The 25,099-nt window shown below is 45.5% G+C and overlaps 3 protein-coding genes across 8 annotated transcripts in view; 1 reads left to right on the top strand and 2 right to left on the bottom strand.

The window, feature by feature from the left end:
• Positions 1-102: 102 nt before the first annotated feature.
• Elovl1 (ELOVL fatty acid elongase 1) lies at positions 103-4,849 on the bottom strand. 2 transcript variants are annotated; one of them, XM_046468672.2, is made up of 8 exons: positions 4,718-4,849; positions 2,181-2,238; positions 1,807-1,997; positions 1,561-1,641; positions 1,378-1,434; positions 1,189-1,294; positions 969-1,105; positions 103-840 (listed from the first exon to the last, which is right to left on the bottom strand). In XM_046468672.2, exons 2-8 carry the CDS (start codon positions 2,224-2,226, stop codon positions 619-621), a joined length of 840 nt encoding a protein of 279 aa, XP_046324628.1. In that variant the 5' UTR covers positions 2,227-2,238; positions 4,718-4,849; the 3' UTR covers positions 103-618. The 2 variants fall into 2 exon arrangements, with proteins under 2 accessions (XP_046324628.1, XP_046324629.1); XM_046468673.2 differs by lacking the exon at positions 4,718-4,849 and adding an exon at positions 2,879-3,062.
• A 2,248-nt stretch (positions 4,850-7,097) lies between these two features.
• On the bottom strand, positions 7,098-23,145 carry Med8 (mediator complex subunit 8). Of its 5 annotated transcripts, none has more exons than XM_046468678.2 (9): positions 23,042-23,145; positions 21,665-21,783; positions 20,852-20,996; positions 19,900-20,040; positions 19,646-19,727; positions 19,042-19,290; positions 17,689-17,749; positions 17,293-17,339; positions 7,098-8,510 (listed from the first exon to the last, which is right to left on the bottom strand). In XM_046468678.2, the coding sequence occupies exons 1-8, from the start codon at positions 23,045-23,047 to the stop codon at positions 17,333-17,335; spliced, it is 810 nt and encodes a 269-aa protein (XP_046324634.1). In that variant the 5' UTR covers positions 23,048-23,145; the 3' UTR covers positions 7,098-8,510; positions 17,293-17,332. The 5 variants fall into 5 exon arrangements, with proteins under 5 accessions (XP_046324634.1, XP_046324633.1, XP_046324631.1 ...); XM_046468677.1 differs by lacking the exon at positions 7,098-8,510 and adding an exon at positions 15,924-16,748; XM_046468675.1 differs by lacking the exon at positions 7,098-8,510 and adding an exon at positions 15,924-16,450.
• A 45-nt stretch (positions 23,146-23,190) lies between these two features.
• The window catches only part of Szt2 (SZT2 subunit of KICSTOR complex), a 50,919-nt gene continuing 49,010 nt past the window's right edge, over positions 23,191-25,099 (top strand). Inside the window, exon 1 of the mRNA XM_046418865.2 lies at positions 23,191-23,279. Within this exon, the coding sequence (XP_046274821.1) occupies positions 23,253-23,279 (27 nt within the window). The 5' untranslated portion in view covers positions 23,191-23,252. The remainder of the gene's footprint in view (positions 23,280-25,099) is intronic.

Genomic DNA, 25,099 nt, shown 5'->3' with positions numbered 1-25,099 from the left:
TTTCCTTGTAAGACCTAGGTCCCAGGAGCCTTCCCAGTTCTCTCTCCTGTGAGAGACCTCCTATTTGTAGTTCCACTCACACATGTACACACAAAGCCTTGGTGGTTTCCTCTGTCACTTTAATTAAGACACAAGTGAGTAAGTAGCCTCCACAGGCTACATTCCCAGCATCCCCCCCCCACATACCCTGACCTTTGGCCCAGAAGCTCCTGCTTCAGTGTGGGGTGGAGGGAGGGAGCCTGGGTCCATAGTGACAGATTATTGCTGACCTCTTCAGTGTGAGGAAAAAGGCCACAAGACCCTGGTGGGGGCCAGCCCTGAGTGTTCCTCTCCCAAGTTTAAAGCAGAGAGGGGGAAGTAAATGTCCAGCCCTTTCAGCCCCCAGCTCTGAAATGCCAGAGGGCAATGAGGCCACATCCCTGGAGCTGTCCGCCAGAAGTGAGGAATGGAAGCAGTGGCCCTTGTAGACCAGCTGTGGGGAGGGGGCAGGGCCAGTCCCCTGTTCAGTCCTGACCTCCTGAGCCCTGGTCACAGGTGTAGGTGGGGAGAACACTGAAGGATGCTGCCCAAGGTGCAGTCCTGAGGCACTTAGGTGGGCATCTATCTAGGCCACACTTCTCAGTTAGCCTTGACCTTGGCAATACTGGGAACTCCATTTTGCTGAGGTGCACGGGGCAGGCGCTTGCCTTTGGTATAAGAGTGATACCAGAAATTGGAGAACAGAATGAAGAAGATGGTGCCATACATCCAGATGAGGTGGATAATGACTGGGTACTGGTAGTTGCAGCTGGGCAAGAAGTAGTACTGGGAGATGTGCAGCGAGACCAGGACAAACTGGATCTAGGATAGAGAAAGGCATGGGTTAAGTAAGGACTTGAGGGATAGGGTCAAAGGTGAGATAGGTTACACAAAAAGGTAGGATCTAGACTAGGAATGTTGAGATGGTTATAGGCCAGCAGACCCCTTACCAGCTGAATGGCTGTCATGTGTTTTTTCCACCAAAGGTAAGGTTGAGCCACAGGGCCAAGGGCAGATAATCCGTAGTATAGGTACATGATAACATGCACAGAGGAGTTTACCATGGCATGGAAAGACCCCATTCCACCTGTGGGAGAGAGTAAAACAGGGTCAGGAGAGTTGAGCCTCTGGTTCCCAGTGCTCACTCCTCCAATGGCCTTGAATACTTACCTGGGGCAATCTTTACCCCCCACCACCAGCTCCAGGGAAGCACTGAGTGATGAAAAACATGCAAGAAGGTCACCTGCCCATCTTTCTTCCGGAGAATAAAGATCACCTGAAAAAGAGTTCAGGGAGGTGTTCAGAGCCAGGGGCTTTTCTTCCCCACCTCCCCAGTTCATACATCTCATAACTACTTACCGTGTCTATTAGCTCAATGAACTTGGAGAATAAAAAGAGCCAGGCCACTCGAACCATCTGCAAAAAGTCAATCAAGGCAGCCTTAGGATCCCCCCCCCCCCACACTGTTTCAAGAACCTCTCTAGACTGGGCCATGGGCTCAAGTCATTGATTAAGACCTAACCCCAGCCCCTATTTACTTACCCTAATAGCCTCAGGGCTGTTGGAATAATCCACAGGATCACAGCGCCAGGTGTAGGTACTCAGCCAGCCAGACATCAGGAACTATGAAGAGTGTGAATTAGACCACCAGAGTTCCCTCTCCCAGCAATCCCTCCCATCTCTAGCTGAAGAAATGAATCTGAATCTCTGGAAAGGAGAGATGCTCTGCTCCTCTGGCCCACCCCTTATCCTGCTGGCAGGAATTAAAGCCTAGACATCCAGGCCCACCTCATAGACAATGTAGAGGGAGAGTGCCACCAATGAGAAGTTGTAGGCAATCATGAAACCTCGGAGTTGAAAGGGCTTCCGGTTGGCCATGATGCGAGGTCCAAGTGAGAGGACAAAGTACACGTATGTCAAGAGGATGGAGGTCATTAGCAGGGGGGACTCCATCAGAGGGTAACCCTGGACCCGGGGATCTGTGAATGAATGTCAAGGAGTCAGGAAGGGTCACGGGTTCAAAGGAACCTCACCAGATCTATACCTTTCAGGTCAGGTCACAAAGGGTCAAGGGATTCATAGGGACTCTCCATTAAGACAAAGCCCTAAATCCCAGGATCCCAGGAAAGAAGGGAGGGAAGGGCTGCTGGATAGCATCTCACCTGCACACTTCATCATCTCGTGGTACAAGTTCACAATAGCCTCCATCCTGGCTAGGGACTGTAGGGAGGGATGGGGGATGGACGTCAGACAGGCACACATCCTGTCTGTATCCCCATCCCACACCTGACCCATGAAGATAAGACACAGAACCAGACAACAGGCTAAAGACAGGACAATTCTGATGCCTCATTAAGAAAAGGACAGAAACACAGTAAAAGGAATTGTTGGGGTCTGAGGGAAGAGAAGGCAGTTTGGTGAGGGCATCTGCTCCCACACATCCTGCCTGCCTGGGGGAGAGCTATTCCACTGGTCCTCTCCTCTCCAGACCTTACTCTCCTCTCGATGCCTCTTCAGACAGTTTTACTTCCTGGCCTCCCCTTCTCTCAATTCCAGGTCCCTTTCTGGAGCCCTCCCTTCTCACCAACAGAGAGTTCAACTCCAGTGAACCTCTTCACCCTTTGTCAAAGTCTCTCATCTCCCCAGCTATAAGAGGAAATTCTTCTCTCCAGGGATTCTCCCTTTCAATCTATCCTCCCCTGCAGGGTCCCTCCAGTCCAGTCCCTTCCGGATCTCTCATCTCCCCAGGGTCCCTCCTCTCCCCTGCCAAGATTCTCACCTCCCCAGTCCCTTCCAGAACCTTACTGGTCTGTGGTTCTTCCTCTCCCTAGGTCTCCCCTCTGCCTTCCAGGGCTCTCACCTCCAGCCTCTCTTCTCCTCCCCTCTCCTCTCGTAGGCTTGCTGGGCTCTCTTCTCTTGCAGAGCCCTTCCTCTCTGGCAGCCTGGCTCTTGTGAGACTCCTGCCCCAGCGGCTCCACCTGTCTGACTAGATCTGGCAGCAGCCCCGCCCTCTGCCCGCCCCCGCTGTATTGGGCATGGGATGGAGGGTGGGTCCAGGCCACAGGTCAGTGCCTAGGGGAGTAGGAACCACCAGGATTGGGAAAGTCAAGTAAAGCCCCAAACTCACAACCCACCACTCTGGACCAGCTAGATAAGCTAAGGTCCTAGGTTCTCCAGAAACTTCTCGTGGCCCTGGTCCCAGCCTTGGCCCAAGGATTGCTAAAAATCCACACCCAGCATCCTCTCCCAAACCAGCCATGAATTCTCAGTTTGTCCTACTTCAGAATGGGTACAAGAACCTTTCCTTTCCAGGGAGGGGCAAGGAAGCCAGTGGCATGTGAGGAGGTGGGGAGTGGAGGAGGTCTCCGGAATCTTCCCCTCCCTCTGGGAGGGATCCCAATGGGCTAGGCCCCCTCCCCCTCAAAGGCCAAAGGAATGTTGGGGGAGGGCTCATAGGGACACAAAAACCTCTGCCTAGACCCAGGAGAGTCTGGGACTCTATAAGACTGTCCCAGAGGGACCAGGCAATCTCTCAAAAGCCAGGGCAGCAGATGCTCCCAGTTTCCTCCATCCAGAGGACAACTTGTACAGTGCTCCATGAAGACATACACATTCTGATATCCAACAGAGGCTGCGTGAGCCCCTCTCACACATAAATCTCACAGGGATTCCCCAAACCTGCAGGTCATCCCACCCTTCTGCACACCTACCATGGTCAGTCTCCAAGCCCTGCCTTCTACATACACACTCTTACAACATGCCCCCAGCTCCAAGGACTAGCACACATCCACACGACCTACACACCTCCTACTGGCCACAAATGCCCTGCCTCACACACCACCCCAACAGGCCTCCGTGGACTATGACATGCACTCTCACGCCTGCTCCAGACTGCATTGGTACTGGCACTCACATACCACCCTGCACAGCCCCAGGGCACTGTGTGCAAAAGCATATGCTCACTGGCTCAGGCTCAGGTTCAGGCCCACGGGCGGAAGTTACTCACACATGGCTGAGCTACTAGGAGGTGAGAGAACATCTGACCACTCACACCATACGCAGACATGCACCTCCCTCACACACGGATATGTTTTGGTGGGCGACACTCCTCATTTCTTCATGCACAGTGACTCTGTTGGTGGCCTGTGCTGTGGTAGGGCCTAAGCCTTAGGCGTGTGCTCTCACACAGCTCCACTCTGGCACATGCGAGCTCCTTATCTCCCTCAACCACCAGCCTCAAGTTCACCCCCACGCACTCGAACAGGCACCCTGGAGGTCAGGAGGGACTCCAGGCCTCTGGGAAGGACCTCTCCACAAGCTTGAGGAAAATCGGGGTGTGTCCCTCACAGGGGAGCTTAGCCAGTTCCTTCCTTCCTTCCTTCCCTTAAGAAGGATGGAAGGGAAAAGGATACGGCAAAGGAAGGGGAAGGGGAAGGGAAGAGAGGAGGGGAGGGAGAGGGCCAAGACCAAAAGGCGGTGGAGAAAGGCCTAGGTGTGAGCAAACGGGGGGCCAGGGCGGAGGGGGGGCGGGGAGGGAGGGAGCTGGTGAAGCCCGGCCCCAGGAGCTGGGACCTCCCACCCACTCGCCCCAGGAACAGCCTCGCCCATAGCCTGGGCAGGGCAGGGCAGGGCAAGGCTAGCCGGGCCTGCCAGGCAGGGGGCGCCGGCACGTGGGGAGCTGTGGAAGGTCCAGACTCACCAGTGGGGGCCAGGCGGACAGCGGTGGAGGACTCGGGGGGTGGGGGGAGCAGGGCCAGAGAGCAGTCCCCAGGGCTATCCTGCCTGCCACTTCCTCATCTGCTGGGCCGACTTTCTGTCACCAGAGGGGGAGGGGGCGGACCGGGCGGGGGGCGCCTGCTGATTGGGCGACCAGCCCAGGCAGGAGGGGCCGTCCAGCGCCGGCTGGGCCGCAGGGGCGGGGGCAGGGGCGGGCCGCCAGATCCCGGGGCAGGAAGCACACCCAGCCCGGCTCCCCACCCCTTCCCTCGCATCTCCCAGCCGGCCGCGGCTGGTGCCTGCGGCCTGGTCCACCTTGGGAGCACCCTGCTTCTTCTGACGTCCAGCACCCGACGGGTCCCATCCTCGGCCCTCTGACCAGTCCACCAACAAACACCCGCCGTCTGACGGCAGGCCCTGCTAGGACTCTGGGAGGAAGTTCTAGGATTCAGCCCTGTTTTTGAAGGGGGCCGGCCGGCCAGGCGGGCTAGGGGTTTATTGGGGTGTCTGGGAGGGCTTAGCGGGAGGGAGCAACTGGCTACCGATGCCTTCTCACCGATCCTATAAACTTGGATGAGTCCTAGCATTAGGAGACGCCAAGAGAATTTCCTGGAACGGAGGTGGGAGAATACAAGTGGCCCCGGGCAAGAACTGTGAATCACTGGCTAAACTGGCCTTCAAGGTAGTGAAAGGGGAAAAAGGAAGTGAAGTTGGCTGTGACATAACCTAGAAGGTCTTGAAGACAAAGGGGCAGTCTGATTTTTATTCTAGAAGCAGAGGAGAAATTGAAGATTTCAAGACTATTATCAGGTTTGTGTCAATCATTCATCAAATATACATTGACTACCTACAATGTGTAAAACCATGTTAGGTTCTGTTGACAGTGTCCCTGGACTCAGGGTTTATAGTCTAGGTGACCAAGGAGGGTAATGAAGAGAGACCAAGTGAAAGACAACAGCAGGACCTGGGAAGAACCTGATAAAATTGGAGGAAACACATTGTCTATGTGGAAACTTCTCAAGAGGTACTATATCTCTCCGTATTTAATTGTCAGCTCTATACTACCTGGCCTGATCCTCTCACATTCATCAACTAGACTTAACTATTCTGGCCAAGAACCAGGTTTCATGAAACCTAGTTTCATGAAACCTATACCTCCAGCAGCTCCTAGCCAGTGCTTTGCATACAGTGATCCAATAACTGCTTGTAAAATTGGATGCTGTAAATACGGACAGAATTGAGAGAACTCAGGAAAGATGGTAGCTGGGAGGAATACTATGTTCATAAATGATGGGATGTAGCCACATGGAATTTTCATCCTAGACTTTAGATAAGAAGTAAAAGCTAAAGTACAGATCTAACCCAACCCATTAGTACCTGCACTTTTAAGAAAATGGCAAAAGAATCCAAGTATTCAAAGAACTCATACTCCTTAGCATTGTATGCTAGGGTTCAACCTGATCTAGTCCCTACCTAGTCTTCTTATTCTACCTCTGTCACCCTCCTGAGTCATACCAGTGCTTTACCATCCCCCAAGATGTCTTTCATACTCCCTTACCCTCAAGCCTTACCCACTGGCTCAGCACAAAAGCACAGTCCAGTCTCCCAGCCAGTAAGTCACTCTCTCTTCCTCCCATGATTTTACTCTAATGTAATTTTCAACCCCAACTACAAGCTCCTCTCAACAGGGGCAATACTTGAGTCATCTCAAGTATCAATACAATCTATCATCTGACCCACTCAGCTGAACCTTTATAATGTTTTCTGAGTGGATGTTAGAGTGAATGGGACAATGTGAAAAAGGAAAGAGACCAAGGGACCCAGAATCAAGTAGAAAGGGAAATAATTCAAAAACCTTTCCACTCCCCTCCACTTGAAAGCAGTATTCATGGAGCCAATAAATATTTATTGAAGTCCTAATGTCTTCCAGATATATTCTAGTGGCTTTGAGGTCACACCTGACTCCAAAGTCCTGAGTTTTAATGTTTCAATTGGTACTTATATGACCTTAGGTAAATTTTGAAACCTCAATAAAATGGGAACCATAACAACACTTATTTCATAGAATTATTGTGCAGATAAAAGGAGATAAACCATGTGAAATACGTAGCATTGTTTCTGTCTCAACATTTAACTGGCAAAGTGAGGAAGAAGCCCATATATGAAGAAGGTACATATTTGTATATGGATTTGTGAGCATTCATTTAAAATATTTCCTAAACACTTACTGTGTGCAAAGAACTGTTCTGAGAAAGCTACTGAGGGGTTTTAAGTGTCAGTCATGAGAGTCCACTAGAGATACACAAAGCAGACTATTATAGATGATGAGACTGTTCCAGAGGCCAGACAAAATAGTGACAGGATACTTCTTCATCTATAGATTTATTCACCTGGATTACATTGGTAAATGACCATGGCAAGTCCTCAGTAAATGTTGAGTGCCTACATGAATGAATGTACTCAAAGACACTTTATTCAGCCTTGTCCTGCTCCTGAGAGAAAGCATCTTCCAATATCTAATATAGACTCAAGTCTACCAAGTGGCATTTCCATGGCTCTGTAGTTCCTACAAACACTCACCATGGGGAAGATGAGCATATCCATGAACAACTAGAGTAGTATGTGGTAAGTTTCAGCTGAAGAGATAAACCCAGAAGGTTATGAAAGCATTGGGGAAGGGGGGGGCCGCCTTCACACAGCATGAAGGTTACTTTCGAAGACTTCCAAGAAATGACACTAAAGTTGAACATTAGAGCACTTTCTAGATGGCAGGGAAAGGCTTTCCAAGCAGAGGGACACACACACACAGAAGCAAAAAATATAGCAGGTTTGGGCAACTCTGTAAGTAGTTTGGTAGCACTCCAGCTCAGAGTGCATTGGTAAAGGTAGGAAATGTAGGCAGGAGTTAGTTTATGAAGAGCCTTGTAGCCCTGGTAAGACATTTGGATTTTATTGTTTATATTTTCAGCAACAGCTGGGAAACTTTTAAAATATCAGCATGTGGTTCTCAACCCCAGATTGATCCTAACCAATAGGAAGAGGCTGGAGCATGTTTATATGCTGTGTGGAACAAGGCACTGAACTCCAACACATGTGGCGGGATTGGTCTTTGGCTAAGAATACCTTGCAGACTAAAATATGTGGAAGAGAAGAGTGTCTGTCAGTGGGTTGGAAGGAGACTGAGGGAGTTTTTATTTGAAGAAGTCTATTTTCTCTTTTGTCAGAAGGTGAGGCATTCGCTGAACAGGATTATAGGATGAGGAGTTTCTGAAAAATGGTAAAAGTCTGGTACAGCTGATGGCAAGCACTGGGCAGAGATACTGGCCCCTCTAGATGGGAGACTGTGAAGAGGATGCTCCCCAACCCAGCTCAGGAAATGGGAGGCAGGACAGCAGAAATGGGACTCTTTGGAATCTGCAGGAAAACTAGGTTCAAGGCCATGCTTTCTTCTACCTGGATACAAGGAAAACCAAACCACAGTGGGCTAATGAACTAGGGAAACTGAATCCACAGGTTTGATAAGGATGAAGGCCCACGGTATGGGGAAAGAATACTCAGTCCAACAACTAAAATTCCACATCCTTCCTAGAGTCTTCCTGACTCATGGGAAGTGAAGTGATGACTTCAAAGTTCCACCCTGTGTGACTCACTCTCCATTCACTTCTCTTGAAGGGGCCCTTCTGTTTTCTTTTCCCAGAAGGTAAACCAGTGGAGTTTCTCCAAGGGTCCAGCCTGTATGAACTCTATCAACTCTGCTCCCATGATTGTTTGAGGCTCTGTATTAGCACAAAAATTAAAAGGGTCAGAGAAGTAGAAATGACAGGAAGAAATGGAAAAAAAAAATTCCTACATGTTCATGAGTGAGTGGGTGGAACAGTGGAAGGAATAGTAAATGGGACTCACAGGCAGTCGGCTAAGAACAACAGGACCTAAGGGTTTTTGGTGAGGGCCATAGAAGTCCAGGTGGGAATGAATGCAGCCTCTGGTTGGCATTCAAACTTCTCCCATCCCCATCCTGTAAAAGACAAGGAGCATTTCCTACATAGTACCCACACAGAGAAGCTGAGGGGAGGGTAAGCCCATGAGGACAGGGAGCAAAGTTGAGGGCAAAGGGTTCACCAGTTAATTATTCTGTGCATCCCTGGGCCTCAGTCAGCTAACTGGCGTCCTCTGCCTGAGATCTTGGCTGAAGGGACTGGGTCTGGAAAGACATCTGGCCAGAAGGGAGAGACTTCATGTAACACTCATCATTTGGTATTTGAAGGCATGCCTGGACCCCTAAAAAGTCAGGGAAAGGTCTGATCCATCAGTGGACAGCCAGTGCCACACATTGTAGATATCATTTCGTGTTCCTTGAACTGAAGAAACTCAGGAAGAGGGATGGAATGAGACAAAACTTGCAGGAAAAGCTCTGGAGAGAAAAGAGGGAGGCTTTTTGTTAGGAAACAACCAAGGCAGGTTATCAGGATGAAGGAGCTAGAAAGACCCAGAATATGTGTGAGAAGGGCCAAGAGTACATTCTCTGAAAATCATGCATCCAACTGCTTTCCATATGCTCTTGTGATTGATTCCTGTAAGGTCAATGCAATTATTGCCTCTTAGCAGAATAATAGAATCAGAGAGGTTGAGGGGTTTGCTCAAGATCACATAGCAAGCAAGGTGGAAGCAACACAGGTATTTCTGGCTGAGGAAAATACAGGGACAAAGAAACCAACTCAGGAAAGCAAGGACAGGCACAGTATAACGGAAGGGGACTCAGTGTGTCTAAAAGATGCAGTGAATGAAAGGCCTCCCTATGATAGAAGGTTAAAGGTAGGTTGAAATCATGAAGTGTTTTGGATAAAAAGTGAAGAATTTAATTTGTACAGGGAATGTCCCTGAAGATTGAGTAGGAGGCTGATATGATCCTGGTTAGGTTTTGAAAGACAAACCTGGTGACAGTAGGTTTATCATCAAGAGACCAGCTGGGGATCCCCACAGCGGAACTACCCTGACACAATAAGGCCTGACCTAGACCAACGGTGGAAAGTGGGGGAAGAGCAGAGAGAGGATCCCAAACTAAACAAGACTGGCAAGTTGGATAACTCACATGGAGCAAATGGAGAAAAAGAAAGCAATCTGGGTTATCCTGAGTTTGAGGTGAGATGGTGCATTTTAGCAGACAACAGAAACAGTAATTTTAAATTCAGGAGAAAGGAAGGGACAGGAGAAAAAATAGAAATCTCAGGATTCTCTGTATAGATGAAAACATACAAAGCATACTGTGAAGGCTGAATTCACTCTCCCATCTCCGCTTTCATTTAAGGTTTTCCTCCTAGACTCCTCTAGTTCATTAATCCTGGTGTCCTTCCCCATGCCCCCATTAATCCAATCTAAATGGCATTTAACCCTGGCAAACCCAAAGTTTTTCCATGAGATGAGATATAATGATGTGGAATGGAAAAATACAGAGACAGAGCTCAGACATTTGAGCCCCTGAGCCCATCTGAAATCATTTGCATAACCCAAATATGATTGGATCTTTATTTATTTTTTTTTTTGGTTAAACTAATTTAATTGTAATGTGTCACAATCAGAACAGTCCAATATATCACCAGACAAAAGTGATTTCTCAGGAGAGAGAATAGGGTAATAGCACTGACAGTTTGCTGGAAGGCTCTTGTATGCCCTTCTGAGAAGCTTGGACTTAATCCTATAGAAAATTAAGAGTACTTATAGGTTTGAATTTTATTTGAAATATGCTCCATACTTTTGAGGTCAGTACTATAATCCTATTTTACAGAGGTGGCAACTAAGGTTCTTGGAAGTAAAGCAACTTGCCTAAGGTCATATGTGGGTAAGTATCCAGGCCAGGATTTGAACTTATAAAAAATAAATTACCATAGAATTTTGAGTGCTATAAAGAAGTGGGTAGAGGTACAGGAGAGGTAGTTGAAGAATGATCAAGTATACAGGGAAGAGGTTATGAAGATTTTACAGGAGCAGGTGACACTTGAACTGGAAGGATGAATTTTCCACCAGGTAGAAGCAGGAAAGAGAAGGCAGACATTCCAAGTGGGTAGAACATGTCAAGTCACGGAGGGGTGAGGCAGCATATGGCCTGTGGATATTTATTTTCTTATGACTGTAACAGATAGCACTTAAAAGCAAAGTAGTAAGAATGGTAGAAGGGGCTGGGGTTGTAGCTCAGGGATAAAGGTATTGTGTCCATGTACAACTAAAAATATTTTTTAAAAAAGAATGGTGGAAGATGCCATAAAATACAGTCTGAAGGACTGGTGATGAGTTTGAGGGGAAGAGAAGCAAGCATGGAGCTCTGGTTCTGATCCAGTGAATTACACATGGCCAATCAGGAAGACTTGAGCCCCAACTGGAAAGCCCAGACAAGGGAGGCAGGGACTCATCACAACTGCAGAGAGAGAAACTGTGAGTGATGAAGAGTCCCTCTGGGAGAGAATATAGGAGGACTGGAATGAGCCTTTAACTGGTTTGAACAGCGAGGAAATACTATTCAGAAATGATGAAAAATGGTGAGGGAGCTTGTAATTTGTGCTCAAACTGAAATAACACAATTTAATACCAAACTGGGACTTAAGAGAAAAACACAGACAACAAATAAGTGGGAGAAATTAGATTAAAAATTGATTCATCATGTCAGGCAATCCAATATAAAAATATCCTCCTATCCCTTCTGCACTAGTTGCTAGGGAGTTATCATAGGGAATGAATTCTGCACAAAAGGTGTCTCCTGAGGACAGTTCCTGAAGCATCAGCACAGGGAGTGTAGAGGGAGAGGTTACAACCTCTTAGAGGGATTGGTCAATCATTTATTCAAGCAACAATTACTGAGAGCAAATTTCTAGCTGCTATCCTGGGGACAGCTAATGTATACTGAATTCGTCCTACTCCCAGGCACCATTCTAAGCATTTAACTCACTTAAACCTTGCAGCAACCCCATGAAATAGCCACTATTATTATTATTCACAGAAATAAGAAAATAAGAGTCATAGATAAATTAACTTGCCCAAGGTTACAGTTAGTAAGTGGCTGGGGTAAGACATGAACCCAGGCAATTCTAGCACTAGAACCTGCTCTTTCAACCAAAATGTTATTTTAGACTACCTCTCTGAAGTCAAATCATAACAGAAATAATTGTAATGGCACTAACACTGTTACTGTTTATGATGGGCCAGATGCTATAGTATACCAGACACACACATTATCTTGCCAAAGATCAGTCAGTTCTCAGGTGGGAGAACTGATTCAAACTCTAACAGTTCAGTGTGCTTAAACTTGAGGGACAATAAAGTGCAGCAGGAGCCAGAATATGCAGTGTACAGGGTACAAAAGAGGAGCATAAAACAGGATGTAACTGACCTTTCCTGGTGAGAGTGGTGTTGAGTTGTGAACAGACTGGGACGGTGGAAAGCTTCACTGGGGGGTGACTTGTGAGATGAGTTGTGAAAGATAATTGGGTATTAGTCAGACAGAACAATAGAGCAAAGCAGAGGAACAGTGTGGATAAAGGAATAGAGATTTGAAAGAGCTTATTACATTCAGGAAACTGTAAGCAGTTTATATGGTTTTTGGAATTAAGTGGAGAGCAAGACAATGTAGAGGATAAGTCAGGAGGAGGCAGGGGGTTAGATCACAGAATCTTACTTGCCTTTCCAGGAAATGTGAGTTACTTTTAAAACTTTTCCATTGAAGTGAATGTTATGTCCCTGACTCAAAAAAAAAAAAAATCCCCAGGGAATGTGGTATCTTAGCTTGAAGCCCTTCAGACTAGCAGGAATTCTTTGACATCTATTTTCTCTTACTAGTGCATGCATGCTAAATTTCCATTCCACTTTAAATTATTTACCCTCAAATGAAAATTTTAGGATAATTTCATCCTGTGACTTTCAGTATGCCTATGAATCTGCCAGGTTATGTGGACTCCAGTTTGAGAAACGGAGGGACTGAACTATCAAAAGGATTTTAATCAAGGGAGTATGGGATGAGATTTGTTTAGAAAGATCTGGAGATAGGGAGTCTGAATAATAATTTTATGGAGAGACTCAGAGGGACAGGATGGATGGATATTGAAGAGAGAATTTGATAGGATTTGGTATCTGATTTGCTATAAAGGGGGACTAGCTGGGAACATGGAAGGAGAATAGTTTAGAATGGCTTCCATATTCCTGGCTTAGGTAACACCCAGAAAAACTAGAAGAGAAACAGATACAGAGGAAAAGATGACTGGATTTAGACATCTATAACCTGAGGTACCTGGGGATCATGTGAGTAGAGATGCCCAACTAGAATCTGCAGCTAAGCAAAGAGGTTTGGACTAAAAGTAAAACTTAGTTTGACTTATGCACATAAAAATGGTGGTCACAGAGAAAGTGGGTAACATAAGAAGAAAAGAAGATTGAGAATGAGTTCCAGAGAATGGCCACATTCAAGAAGCAAGCAGAAGTATAGAAGTCCAAAAACTGCAGAGGAGGAATGTACAAAGAGGTGGAAGAACAAGGACAACGCATGCCATACAAGCCAAATAGGGAGAGAGAGACGTAAAGGAAATGGTTAGCATTGTTAAATGCAATGGAGATATTAATATAAGAATTGGGGAAAACTCATTATTTAGCCATTAGATCAACAACAGTCTTTGATATTGTTTCAGAAAAATGGTGGAAGCAGAAGCCCAACTACAGGGGCTGAAACATAGGGAGGTAGAAGAGATGGTGGTTGTTATAGGCTCTTTTTTTCAAGAGCATGCCTGTGAGTGAGCTAATGAGAGACTATACAGGGTCAAGAAGGATTTTTAATATGGAAGAGACACTAACTAAAACAACATTAACTAGGTCCATGACAATAGGTTTTGCCCAGGAAAATTAGCAAAAAGAACAAAGGATGGTCTACATGTGGGGTGTGGGCAAACACGATGAAGAATCAAATGGAGCACAAACTAGGAAATTAGGGTGAGAGTGAGAAAAGGCCGTATAGTAGCAGAGAGAGGAGGAAAAGGCCCAGAAAATTTTATATTTCATCTAGTAAAGAAGGTTACTGTCATTAAAAAGTAAAATTTCTTGCCTATACCAAAGGAGTCTCTCTTTACAAATCTCTTTCCCAGAGAAAAGAGAGATGTCAGAGTGGGAAGGTGACCACTGTCATACCTGTACCTCTTCGGTAACTTAACCACCTCTTTGATGGATCTTCACCAGAGAATGATATGAAAGCTAGAAAACAGGGCCAAGAAAATTATCTAGAAGGATGCTGATATATAAAGTTGTAGGCAACAGAGAGGGAACTTTGGAGCAGTTTATAGCAGTCTGAGAGACTTAGGGGTAATTTAGGAAAACAGTGGCCTATCAAGTATCATGGTCCTACAGTGAAGAAAACAAAAATATTCCTGGGGACCAGAGGCTTGAGAATTACTGTCAGAGCCTGATAAGCTAGAAAGATCTCTGGGATCACTCAGGCAAGAAAATTAAGTTCCAGGAATTCAGAAGCTTTTTCCATGCTGTGCCCAGGGAAGTTGCCATGTGCAAATGGTAGCTGATATCCTGAGAGTATATAACTTATCAAGAGACCACATAAAGAACCCATGATCTGCCTCAGTGATACATGGGAGCTCAAGAACAAGAGAGAAAGTCTGTCCTGAGGGACATGTCAAAGTGATAAAGCACCATGGTCCTGATCGGTGATAGAGTTTGCCTTCTGTTCTAATCAGAAAGTGCTGTCTGCAAACCCTTTCCAAGTGCTAGCTATTCTTTTTTTTTTTTTTTTTTTTTTTGGTAATAGGATTGAACCCAGATGTATTTAACTACTGAGCCACATCCCCAGCCCTTTTTTAATTTTTTAAAATAGGGTCTCACTAAGTTGCTGAGGCTGGCCTCGAACTTGGGATCCTCCTGCCTCAGCCTCTCAAGTCGCTGAGATTACAAGAGTGCACCACCAAGCCCCGTGCCCCTATGCATTTGAGACTTTCAGGCAAAAACCACATCAAACATCCTTAAATTAGGACTGTGGACTCTCAAGGCTGAGCAAAAAAGGAAAACTCTGGTCCTGGCCAATGCTAAACTGCAATAGGCTATCCCCCCAAATCTGAGGCAGACAGAAGAAAATATTCACCCTTTAGTAGTTCCTCTAGGAGCTGACCCAGGGTGGGCGTTTGGAAGGATTCAGCCTCCGTCCTGCCTGGTGCTGGGATCAGCTCACACGGCTCCTGTGTCCATGGGACACAGAGAATACATTGTCCATAAGGAGGATTATTCTGTACAAGAAACTCAGACAAAGGGAGAGGTTGTTTCCAGCTGCTTGGGGGAGGTGGAAAGGGGGTAGGAAAGGGGCCCAGCCTTGCACTGGGGCATTCCTGCAGAGTTCAGCTTCTTTTCTCCAGCAGCATGACAGGAGGTGGGCTATAACATCCCTTCCAGCTCAGGCCCAATGGTGGGACCCATTATGGAGTGGGAAGGAGTACTTGGCTACAACCTATCTTAGCCGTTTCCCAAAAAAGCTCATGGCTGAGTAAGGTAAGCCAGCTAAGTAGAGAAGCAATACATACAGGGAGGGGAAGAGAACACTGCAACCTGGGCAATGAAGAAAAGGAGATTCAGCAATGACCGAATCCCAGCCTCAAGGTAGAACTGGAGAGGTTCTAAGCAATGGGCATTAGGCTGACATTAATTCAATAAGCCTCCATCTTTTGTGGGATGAACTGTGCTGTGGTACTTGAGGTTTCACAGCTGTTGCTTCTTTCTCCATCCCAGAAACAACCTGGGAAACAAGGCCTAATCCCTTTCTCCCTGGGCCCCAAGGGTAGGAGAAAGTACAATCCCTGAGCAAAACAGGACAGTAAGAAACAGAGAAACTACCAGAGTAGGCCACCGGTCAGCTTTTGCAAATCTTAAATCTGAGCAGGTAAGCATATCATGTTCTCTTCTTCAAAGGAAACTCCATATACAGTCCCTCCTTAGGGACTGTTAGGAGAGATACATTCTCTCCATTCTGGATTCTGGGTTGTATGGGCCCCCAAGTGGGAGATGTGACAGCTTTGTGTACCCAGAGGTGGAAGGTGGAAATGAAAGCATGTACCTCAGGCGGGGGGTGGGGTGGAAAAGAGAGCATGTACTCACAGAATGACTAATACTTAGGTATGAGCACTCCAGAGTAAGAAGTAAAATCTTTGCTTAAGGGCAAAAGATTTAGGTAAAGTTGTACATTTATTTTTGTTGGGACAGGAGGATATTTGTTCTTGGAGGACACAGAATCCACTTTAATAGCTTTATGTGAATGAAGTCAGTATCAGGCTGAGACAACAAAGAAACATAGGGTTTGTACCACTGGTGAAGTAAAGGAGAAAGTCACCAAAAGTTGCTCCAAGGGTTTTATAGAAGTATGGCTGGAGCTCTGTCCAATATCCTAGTTAGCTCTGATGTTTCCAGTGGGAAGGGAAAAGGTGAGAAGATAAACAACACATGACTGGGTTAATGGGCCAGACTATTCAAATGGGGGAAAGGTCTGGTGTTGCCTCAGAGCTGATGACAGGACTCCCCTACTGCAGTGTATTGTGGTCACTAAGCTTTATGGACATCATTCCGCATCTTGTTGGGACAGCAACAGGTGACAACTAGGACCACTTGTCCTGGCCTCTGCTGCCACAGCCTGGCAGAGTGCTGTTTGGTACCAATCAAAGGCCAAAGTACCAGTGTGACAGAACAGGAAAGGCAGCTGGAAGGATGAGAAGTAAGAAAGTCTCAGGGTTTCTAGTGCAAAGCTAATTAAAGATTAATGTTTTATAGAGAAAAAAAATTTGAATTGCCTTGTAGCACTCACTAATGGAATTGTCTCTGATCCCTATATTGGCTCTCATAAATTGCTGAGCTAGTTAATATCAATTTAAATACCTTTATTTCATAGAGAAATCCTTTGGTCCACTTCAGCTGATTCAATCTCTGTGCTTGCTCACAAAGGAGTACTGAGAAAGGCAGCACAGGCTGGTTGTCCAAACACACTCTGCTCTTCAACTCTATAAAGTAGGCAATGCTATTGGGCTGCCCGCTCCCACTATTGATCTGGCTCTTACCTAAACCATAGAGTTAATTTAATGGAGGAAAACCATCCTGACCAGCGTGCAGGATCAAGGCACAATTATATACAAACTAAACCCTGAAGACAGTGTGAAGGGCAATCACCTCTTCCTCCAAAATAAGAGGAAGAAGGGGATTTACATGTGCTACAGAGAAACCCTTTCTCACACAGTCTTGCCTGGCCCCTTGATATCCTCCTTCATGTGTACAAGATGGGATAAAAGATGAGGATTTTTATGTATTTCCCATATAAGAATTTAACTTGCCTTCAGAGATGGACAGGCCTAAGTTTCATTACAGCTGTAGGTAGAAGGTTTGTCCCCACCCAGAAGTCTCTTCATCTGAACCTTAGAGGGACAGCAGGGTGGAACCTGAGTGGAGACACCTGAGAGCCAATATGCCTCAAAGGATATCCAGGCTGTTACTGTTTCTAGTAGCACAAAATAAGCACAGGCTTATTTGATTCTGGGTTCATCAGCTCACCATTGACAATGGAATAGCAGCACATCAGGTGGGTTCTGGATCAAGAACTGTGGAGGGCAGAGTGAAGAAGTAGCTATGAAAACAACCATTTATTGAGCACCCATTACTTCATATACTGTGCTAAATGTTTTACAGTCATTTTCTCATTTTAATCCTCATAACAACCCTATGAGGTAGGTATCATCACCATTTACAAATGAGAAAACAGGTTCAGAAAACTTAGGTCTGTTGCCCAAAGTCATATAGCTAGTAGTCACCAGTGGAGCTGGGCTCTGTCTGTTGCTGAAAGCCCATGTTCTGTTTATTGCACCCATCTAGGTGAGCCTTGAGCAAAGGTAATATGACTGTACAACTGTGCAAGATCACCTGGTACTAGAGGCTGCTGTTCACACTCACCGCTGGTAGGGATGCATTGAAGCTGATTTGATGTTGGTTTTTATTCCACTTGGCATTTTCCCTAAAAGGAATGCGAAGAAAGACATCTGAAGCAAGGCAAGACTTTCACAATAAATCAGAAATGTCGTTTCTCAGGTTCCCTCCTGCCATCTCCTTTATCATTGCAGAACCCCTGTGGCATCTGACCCTGGTTGGCAGAGATCAGAGGTGTGGTTCTTCACCAGCTCCCTCCCTGAAGGTATCTAGGAGGAAAGGGGTGATTTGGGAGAATAGTGGGAGAGGTGTCCTGCTTATCTACTCCTAGAAAAGACACATAAACCTGTGTGATCCTTGTTCAGTGTTACAGGTAAAAGAGTACTGTATTCTTGCCAGGTACAGTGGTATGTATCTGTAATCCCAGCTACTCAGGAGGCAGGAGGATTGCAAATTTCAGGCCAGCCTGAACAATTTAACAAAACCCTAGCTCAAAGAAAAAAAAAAGACAGCTGGGCATATAGCTCAGTGGTAGAGTGCCCCCGGCTCAATCCCCAGTACCACAAAAAAAAAAAAAAAAAAAAAAAAGAAAAGAAAGAAAGAAAGAAAGGCTATGTTTTCTCTTGATTCTGTTGTCTTTTTTCCTAGACAGCATGTAAGAAATAACTCTTCTTGCTGCTTGCATCTGAATTCTTCCAGACTATTCTCTTAATTACTAAAAGTGAGTACAAGAGAAGGCAGGAAGGCAAGAGAGACAGGATACAAAGAAAATAATACCAGTAGGAACAAGAAACTGCCTCCTTGTCAATTCCTGATGCATCTTCCAAATAACCTTGATTAAGTAAGGTCTGACCACTGATTTTCTTTTTTCTTTGGTACTGGGGATTAAACCCAGGGGCACTTACATACTGACCTACATCCCTAGCCCTTTTTATTTTTTATTTTGAGGGAGGGTCTCTCTAAGTTTCTTAGGGCCTCACTAAGTTGCTGTGAGGCCCTAAGCAATCCTCCTGCCTCAGCCTCCTAAATCACTGGGGTTACAGGACAGCACTCCACAGCTAGCTGACCACTGATTTTTCTACCCACAAAGAGACACTGACCACAAACCTAATCTCCAGAGTAAATGGGACAGGACAGTTGAGAAAGAGGTATGAGATGGGGTAGAAATTGAGAGCAGTTTCTCCTACTCAAAGTTGTTCCTTACTCTCTGATGCCTGCTTCAGAGTTTCAGATGAGAATTTTTACTGCTGAAAACTGTTTTCTGAGTCACTATGCAAAGGAGAAAACCCCCAGGTCTGGGGATGCTGGGAGCCTAGATAATCCTGATCATCTCTATTCCCCTGTTCAAAGTCAATTACATTTCCACCCTTGCCACCTTACCAGGTTGACCTGCTTGAGCCATTTGCACTCCACTGAGCATTGGCTGCTGCTGGCTTGGAGCTCCTGCCATTTGTACTTGCTGTAATCCTGAGGTTCCTGCAAGGATTGTCCCAGCTCCTGGCTGGCCTGGTTGGCCAGGACCACTGCTGCCTGAAGGTCTCCAATTAGACAGACCCTTCCCAAAGGCAACAGCTGCCACCAAGGCATTGGTGTCTGCAGGGTTAAAGGTCTGCTTGTTTGGTCGGAGACCTGAAGAAAAAGGAGGACCATGAAGTATACATCTGGTCCTAGGTCTGAACCTAGCAGCTGGAGGGCCTGCAGATTGCCAGGGTTTGGAGTTCTGACTTCAGCATCATCTAGACTCTCACAGTGCAGAGGAAAAGTCAGAATACCCTCCAACCTATCCTCAAATTTTCCCTTTTCATTTTGCCATTTCTTCTACCTGCTTCAGGGCTGGCCTTAAACACAAAAGGCTAGCAGTATGGTTGCAAACCCTTTCCTAAGCAGTTCATTCTGTGTCTTCACTTTATTACCACCCAAACCACCATGGCTATTCCAGTCATCTTATTATACATGTCTCCCTCTGTCACCAATACTTCTTTACCTCCACTCTCTGATTCTCGCTCCTCTTTGCTGATTTTCTCCAGAAGGTTTGAGCACATTTTATTCAAGCTCTGGATCTGCTTCTGTAACATACAAATGGTGCAGTGATTAAAATAAATAGGAAACGACTATGGAGAATTTCTTCCAGAGACAGTTTAGTGCAATAATTGAGTATCTCTACTACATAGGAGTGGTAATGTTTGCTTCTCATCAAGGGATGGAGATGGAATCATCAGGGCAGTGACTTAGTACAACCTGAGCTGCATCAGCACCAATGCGGGCAGCGTCTGTTGTCAGTTGTTTCTCCTGCTCTTCAACCTCAGGATCAGGCTTGGTTCTCAGATGGTCAGGGACCACCTCATGGCTGAAAACAGGTACCCGTCCTTCAGTCTGCCGCTGTAACACAGATTTTATTGATCCTACCATGTACTCCAAGAATTCGATCTAGCCTTATTTCCTTTCTATAGGCAAACAGTGCATTTTCAGGGAAAACAACTTGAAACACAATATCTAGCTTCTTAGAACACTGTCTCTTTCCCTCTACTTGTGATTTCTGTCTCCTCACATGGCTATCTATACCATACTTAAGGGCAAATTAAACTCCTCTCTTTGCCACATTTTAATCAAAGACTGGAATAGACAAAGTTACAAAAGGACTTTTTTTTGCAAGACAGATACTGGAAGAAGTCTTGGTGATATAAGCATCTGGATTTTTTTTTTTTTTAATTTTTATTGTTGGTTGTTCAAAACATTACAAATTTCTTGACATATCATATTCCTCACTTTGATTCAAGTTGGTTATGAACTCCCACCTTCACCCCATACACAGATTGCAGAATCACATCAGTTACACATCCATTGATTTACATATTGCCATACTAGTGTCTGTTGTGCTCCGCGGCCTTTCCCATCCTCCACCATCCCCCCTCCCCACCTCTCCCCTCCCCTCCCCTCCTCTCTCTCTACCCCCTCCACTGTATAACCCTGAGGGTCTCCTTCCATTTCCAAGCATCTGGATTTTTAATAGCACTATTTGGGAGCTTTCTCACCTCCAGGACAAAAAAAGCAAGGCCTCCAAAATGCAGTCCTTCCTTCTCACTGCCACATATTAGCCCACATTTAGAACTTCTAGAATAACCAATCAAAAATTCTTAGACTTTCATCTAAGAACTTAATTTCCCAAGTTGTACACTTTTTCTCTTCTTACCATGAGATCTTCATCTCGATCTGGGGACAACACCAGAGGAATAATGACCTGGTTACGGAACAGTGGGGTCTTCTCATGCTTCAAAACCTTGTTCAGAGTGTTCAACTGTCCAGATAGCAATGCAAAGCTGTCCAGGACAGAGGGCCTGGTGGTGATAAGAAAGTATAGAATGTTCCAACCCTTCCCTGTAATGTAATAATTAAGAGGCTCAAAAGACTCATAGCCCTATGACTAGCCTAGATGAGAACCAAATTGGCTAACAGGAATGATGGGGTTAGGAAAGAAGGACGCACTTTCAGTTTCTGACACAGATACAGAAAAAGGCAGTTCATTGTTTGAAAGGGGTGAGTAACACTGGCAAAATAGGAATCATAGCTATAGTATTACAACTGAAAATTCAGAAACTGGGTAAAATTCTCCTTTCCAACCTGGAAATAAGATCCACTATTCCTGAGTAGGTTGGATCTAAAAGACTAAAAGCCACATCTGTGGAAAGAGATCCAGCAAAAAGGGCCTCTTCACCAGAAAAAAAAAAAAAAAAAAAAAAAAAAATCCAAGTGTAAGGATCAAAAACAACCTGGCTTGGGAAACTGAGCTTTTCTCTACTTCCTTATCATGGAGGCCCTAAGCCAAACTTTACTTCAATGTTGGGCAACCCAACTCTTTCCAAATCAAAAGATGTTTACAAACTGATAAATGGTTACATCATTAGAAATGTCCTATCCATCAGAGGCCTGGCCCCCCCACCCAGTAAGCCCTCCCCAGCTTGCCCTGGAAATCCAGCCCTCCCCAGCTTGCCTTGGAAACCCTTACCAGGTTAGCCGGTCATACTCGTTTTCCAGCTTATAAATGAAACTTCCCAGTGAGTTCTTCAGATCAGCCACTTGACTCAGCAGTGCATCTAATGATGCCTCAAGCTGCTTCTCCTCTCGCTGCAAATAGGAACAGGTTGGTTACCCAGAGAGACACAAAAGTGTGACACATACAGAATAAAGCTGAAAAGCCAAGTTGTTTTCTATCTTTGGCATCTGGGTTACAGACAGCATCAACCCTTAGACCTTTCAACCGGTTCACCTGACCTCAACTCCTCCTACTTACCAACTGATTTTCTTATTACCCCAAATCCAGGCATGGTTCTTCTCATGATTTTTTTTTTTTTTTTTAGGTACACCCTATTGTTCCTCATTGAGAAATTTCACCAGATCCAGTGCCTGTTCATTATCTTATGGGTGCCTCTGCAGCACATGTACACCATATTCCTCTGTCTTAGAATCTGCCTTGTGAACCTGGCTATTCTTGTCAACAACACAATTTCTGGGACATCTGCCTATACACAAAGCTTTCTCTGAAAACCAGCTCTGCACTCTCTCGGCCCTGCCTCCTTAGCATTTGATGTTTTGACCTTCTCTTTGTTGAGTTAATGTGCACTCATTTATCTCTGCCAATATTCCCATGCCTCTTTCACAAGTCTGTTGACCCATGAGCATTTATTGAGAGACTATCAGGTGTAAGTTCATGACAAATGAAAAACAAGAAAACTCGCACGTTTCTGAGAGCCAGACAAACAATTTTAAATTCTGGGAATCTGTAAAGCATTTCCTTCCCATTGTCGGACGCTCTTATATTATTCCATTTCTTCACCCTTAACAACTACTGGGCACAAGCTGGTTAAGAATGACGCAAAGCAGTCTTGCAAACTCAGGAACGTGCCCGACAGGAGCTTGACCTTGGGTTCCACCCACAGCCTGAGATTTTTATAAATAGTTTAGCTTTTGGCCTCCGCGGACAATTCCTTCAGCCCTTGGGCTTCTCTCCAATTACAGATCCCTTGTTTGTCTGCATCCAACAGCCTAGTTGGGGCCTGAGTCAGTCCACCACTTTCTTGAGCCGTCTTTCCTTAGATTGATCCTCAGCTTTCCCAAATGACAACCTGATCCTTCCCAACATTCAGGAGGTTAGCGCTGCATCCTTCCTCTCGCCTGAGCCGAGACTGTCCTCCTGTCAGCCGCCTCAATCCCCACTGGCCTCTGCGCTCCCTTTCCAGTTGGCCTCGCCCCCAATCTCCCGTTCAGTGTTTCCATAACAGCCGCAGGTTCTGCCTCCCCAGCTCCTCACTCTCATCAGCCAGGCCACTCTCGGTCCTGTTATCCCGGGCTAGCTATCTGCCAGGAGGCCTAACTGGGTTCTCACCTGCATTGCTGCGGGGCGGCTGCAGCAACGACTTCCTCTTCCGGTTTCCCAGACAGCTAGCGCGACTGAGAGGGCTTCATCCACCAATCAGAAAGCTCAGAACTCGGCCTTCCCATCCACTTCCGGTTTCATTTTCGTGACGAGATAGACAGGTCAGGGGTCAAGAGTGGAACATCCTCCTTGGCCCGGGCCGGTGCGGGAGGGATGTGTGATGGCCTCGGAGCGCCCGGAGCCGGAGGTGAGGGGCGGGCGGGCGCAGTCTGGAGCCCCGAGACTTGAGGGGGAGGGTCCAAAGAGCAGATTTGGCTTCGCCCTCCTCCTGCGCAGTCTCGGCCGAGCCGGGTCAGCTCTGAAACCAAGTCTCCGTGGTCCACAATTTCCTTGGGCGACTAGAGAATTTTTTTGCTTTGTTTTGTTTCCTGAAATTTCGTTTGCGTCGGTGACCCTTTGACCTAGTGATAGTGGTATTATCAAACTTGTTTTGATTATTTGTTGCAATTTAGTGGGCAACACGACAGTAGACTGCCTTTGTCGGCTTCTGCATTTCTTAAAACGTTGAAATGCAATAAACAGCATGCGTTAATTTAGTTCTAGGGCTTATGCTTTTGGAAACAGCAGCTTTGGTTTCATGAAAGAAACATTTGACTAGGGGTAAGACCTTATTCCAGTGTTTATTCTGCTATTTAGCTATTTCTGCAACCTCGGGCAATTCTGGGATGTGTATAATGATACAAATAGTCGTCGTGACTTGCTGGATACTTAACTATTTGCCAGGCACCTTTCTAAAATCAGTTTTCTCAATCCTATGAAGTAATCACCATTATCATCCCTGATGTTTCAGTTGAAGAAATTGAAGCACAGAGCTGTTAATAGTAATAAAGTTAACAGAGCTAGTACGTTTTTTTGGCTAGAACAACAAAACTGGCCCCATACTTCCTGTGTTTTGTTTTGTTTTGTTGCAGTACTGGGGATTGAACCAGGGGCACTCTATCTCTAAGCTACATTCCCAGCCCTTTATATTTTATTTTATTTCATCTTATTTTTGATCCTGAGGATTGAAAGCACAGATGCTTACCACCAAGCTACATTCCCAGCCATTTTTATTTTTTATTTTTTGAAAGAGGGATTCACTAAGTGGCCAAGGGTCTAAGATGCTAAGACTGACCTCAAACTTGTGATCCTCCTTCCTCAGTATCCCAAGTTGCTGGGATTACAGACATGCTCCAACCTGCCCAGCTCCCAGCCCTTATGGTTTTTTATTTTGAGACAGGATCTTACTAATTTTCCAAGGCTGGTTTTGAACTTGTGATCCTTCTGCCCCAGCCTCCCAAGTAACTTGGATAACAGGCATGTTCTACTGTGCCCAATCAGACCTTCTGTTCTTAACCATAATGTTGACAGCATAGATAATAGAGTAGCCACAGGATGGCAAATCTCTACTTCATTGGAATTTGTTGCGATGACACCCAACATTGAAAATGATTGGTTGTAGGAAACTATGCCCTACTAAAAAGAATCGGACATGTTCTCAAGGATAATAGAGTAGCCCATGCATCAAAAATATCAATATTGAGAAAAACTATGAAAAGTTGGAATATGTTTCCATATAGGTAAAAATGAGAGGACATTAAGGGGTTTTGTCTTTTTTTTTAATATTTTAGTTGTAGATGGACACAATATCTTCATTTTATTTATTTATTTATTTTATGTGGTGCTGAGGATCGAACCCAGTGCCTCACACATGTGAGGCAAGTACTCAACCACTGAGCCACAACCCCAGCCCTGTTGTGTCTTTGTTTTTGAATCATGGGAAAATACAACATACCTTTTAGGCAGAGAGTTAAAATAATCATGTCCCATAAAAATCTAATGTGAGTCACATATGTAATCTTAATTTTTTATTTTTTATTTTATTTTTTTTTCGGTTCATCTATCCTCTCTCTATTTTCTAATCAAGTCAGATATTCTGAACTTGAACAACAAATTTTAGAACAGTAGCTTGAGACTATTTTAGGAGGATTAATTTTTTAAATAGCCACTTAAGGAAGTGAAAAAAGA

The sequence above is a fragment of the Marmota monax genome, unplaced genomic scaffold, assembly GCF_021218885.2.
Source record: "Marmota monax isolate L192 unplaced genomic scaffold, Marmota_monax_Labrador192_F-V1.1 WCK01_AAM20220418_F8-fsc00008, whole genome shotgun sequence".
NCBI lineage: Eukaryota > Metazoa > Chordata > Mammalia > Rodentia > Sciuridae > Marmota > Marmota monax.
Note: the sequence above shows the minus strand (reverse complement) of the source record. Positions and strands in the feature narration are given on the sequence as shown.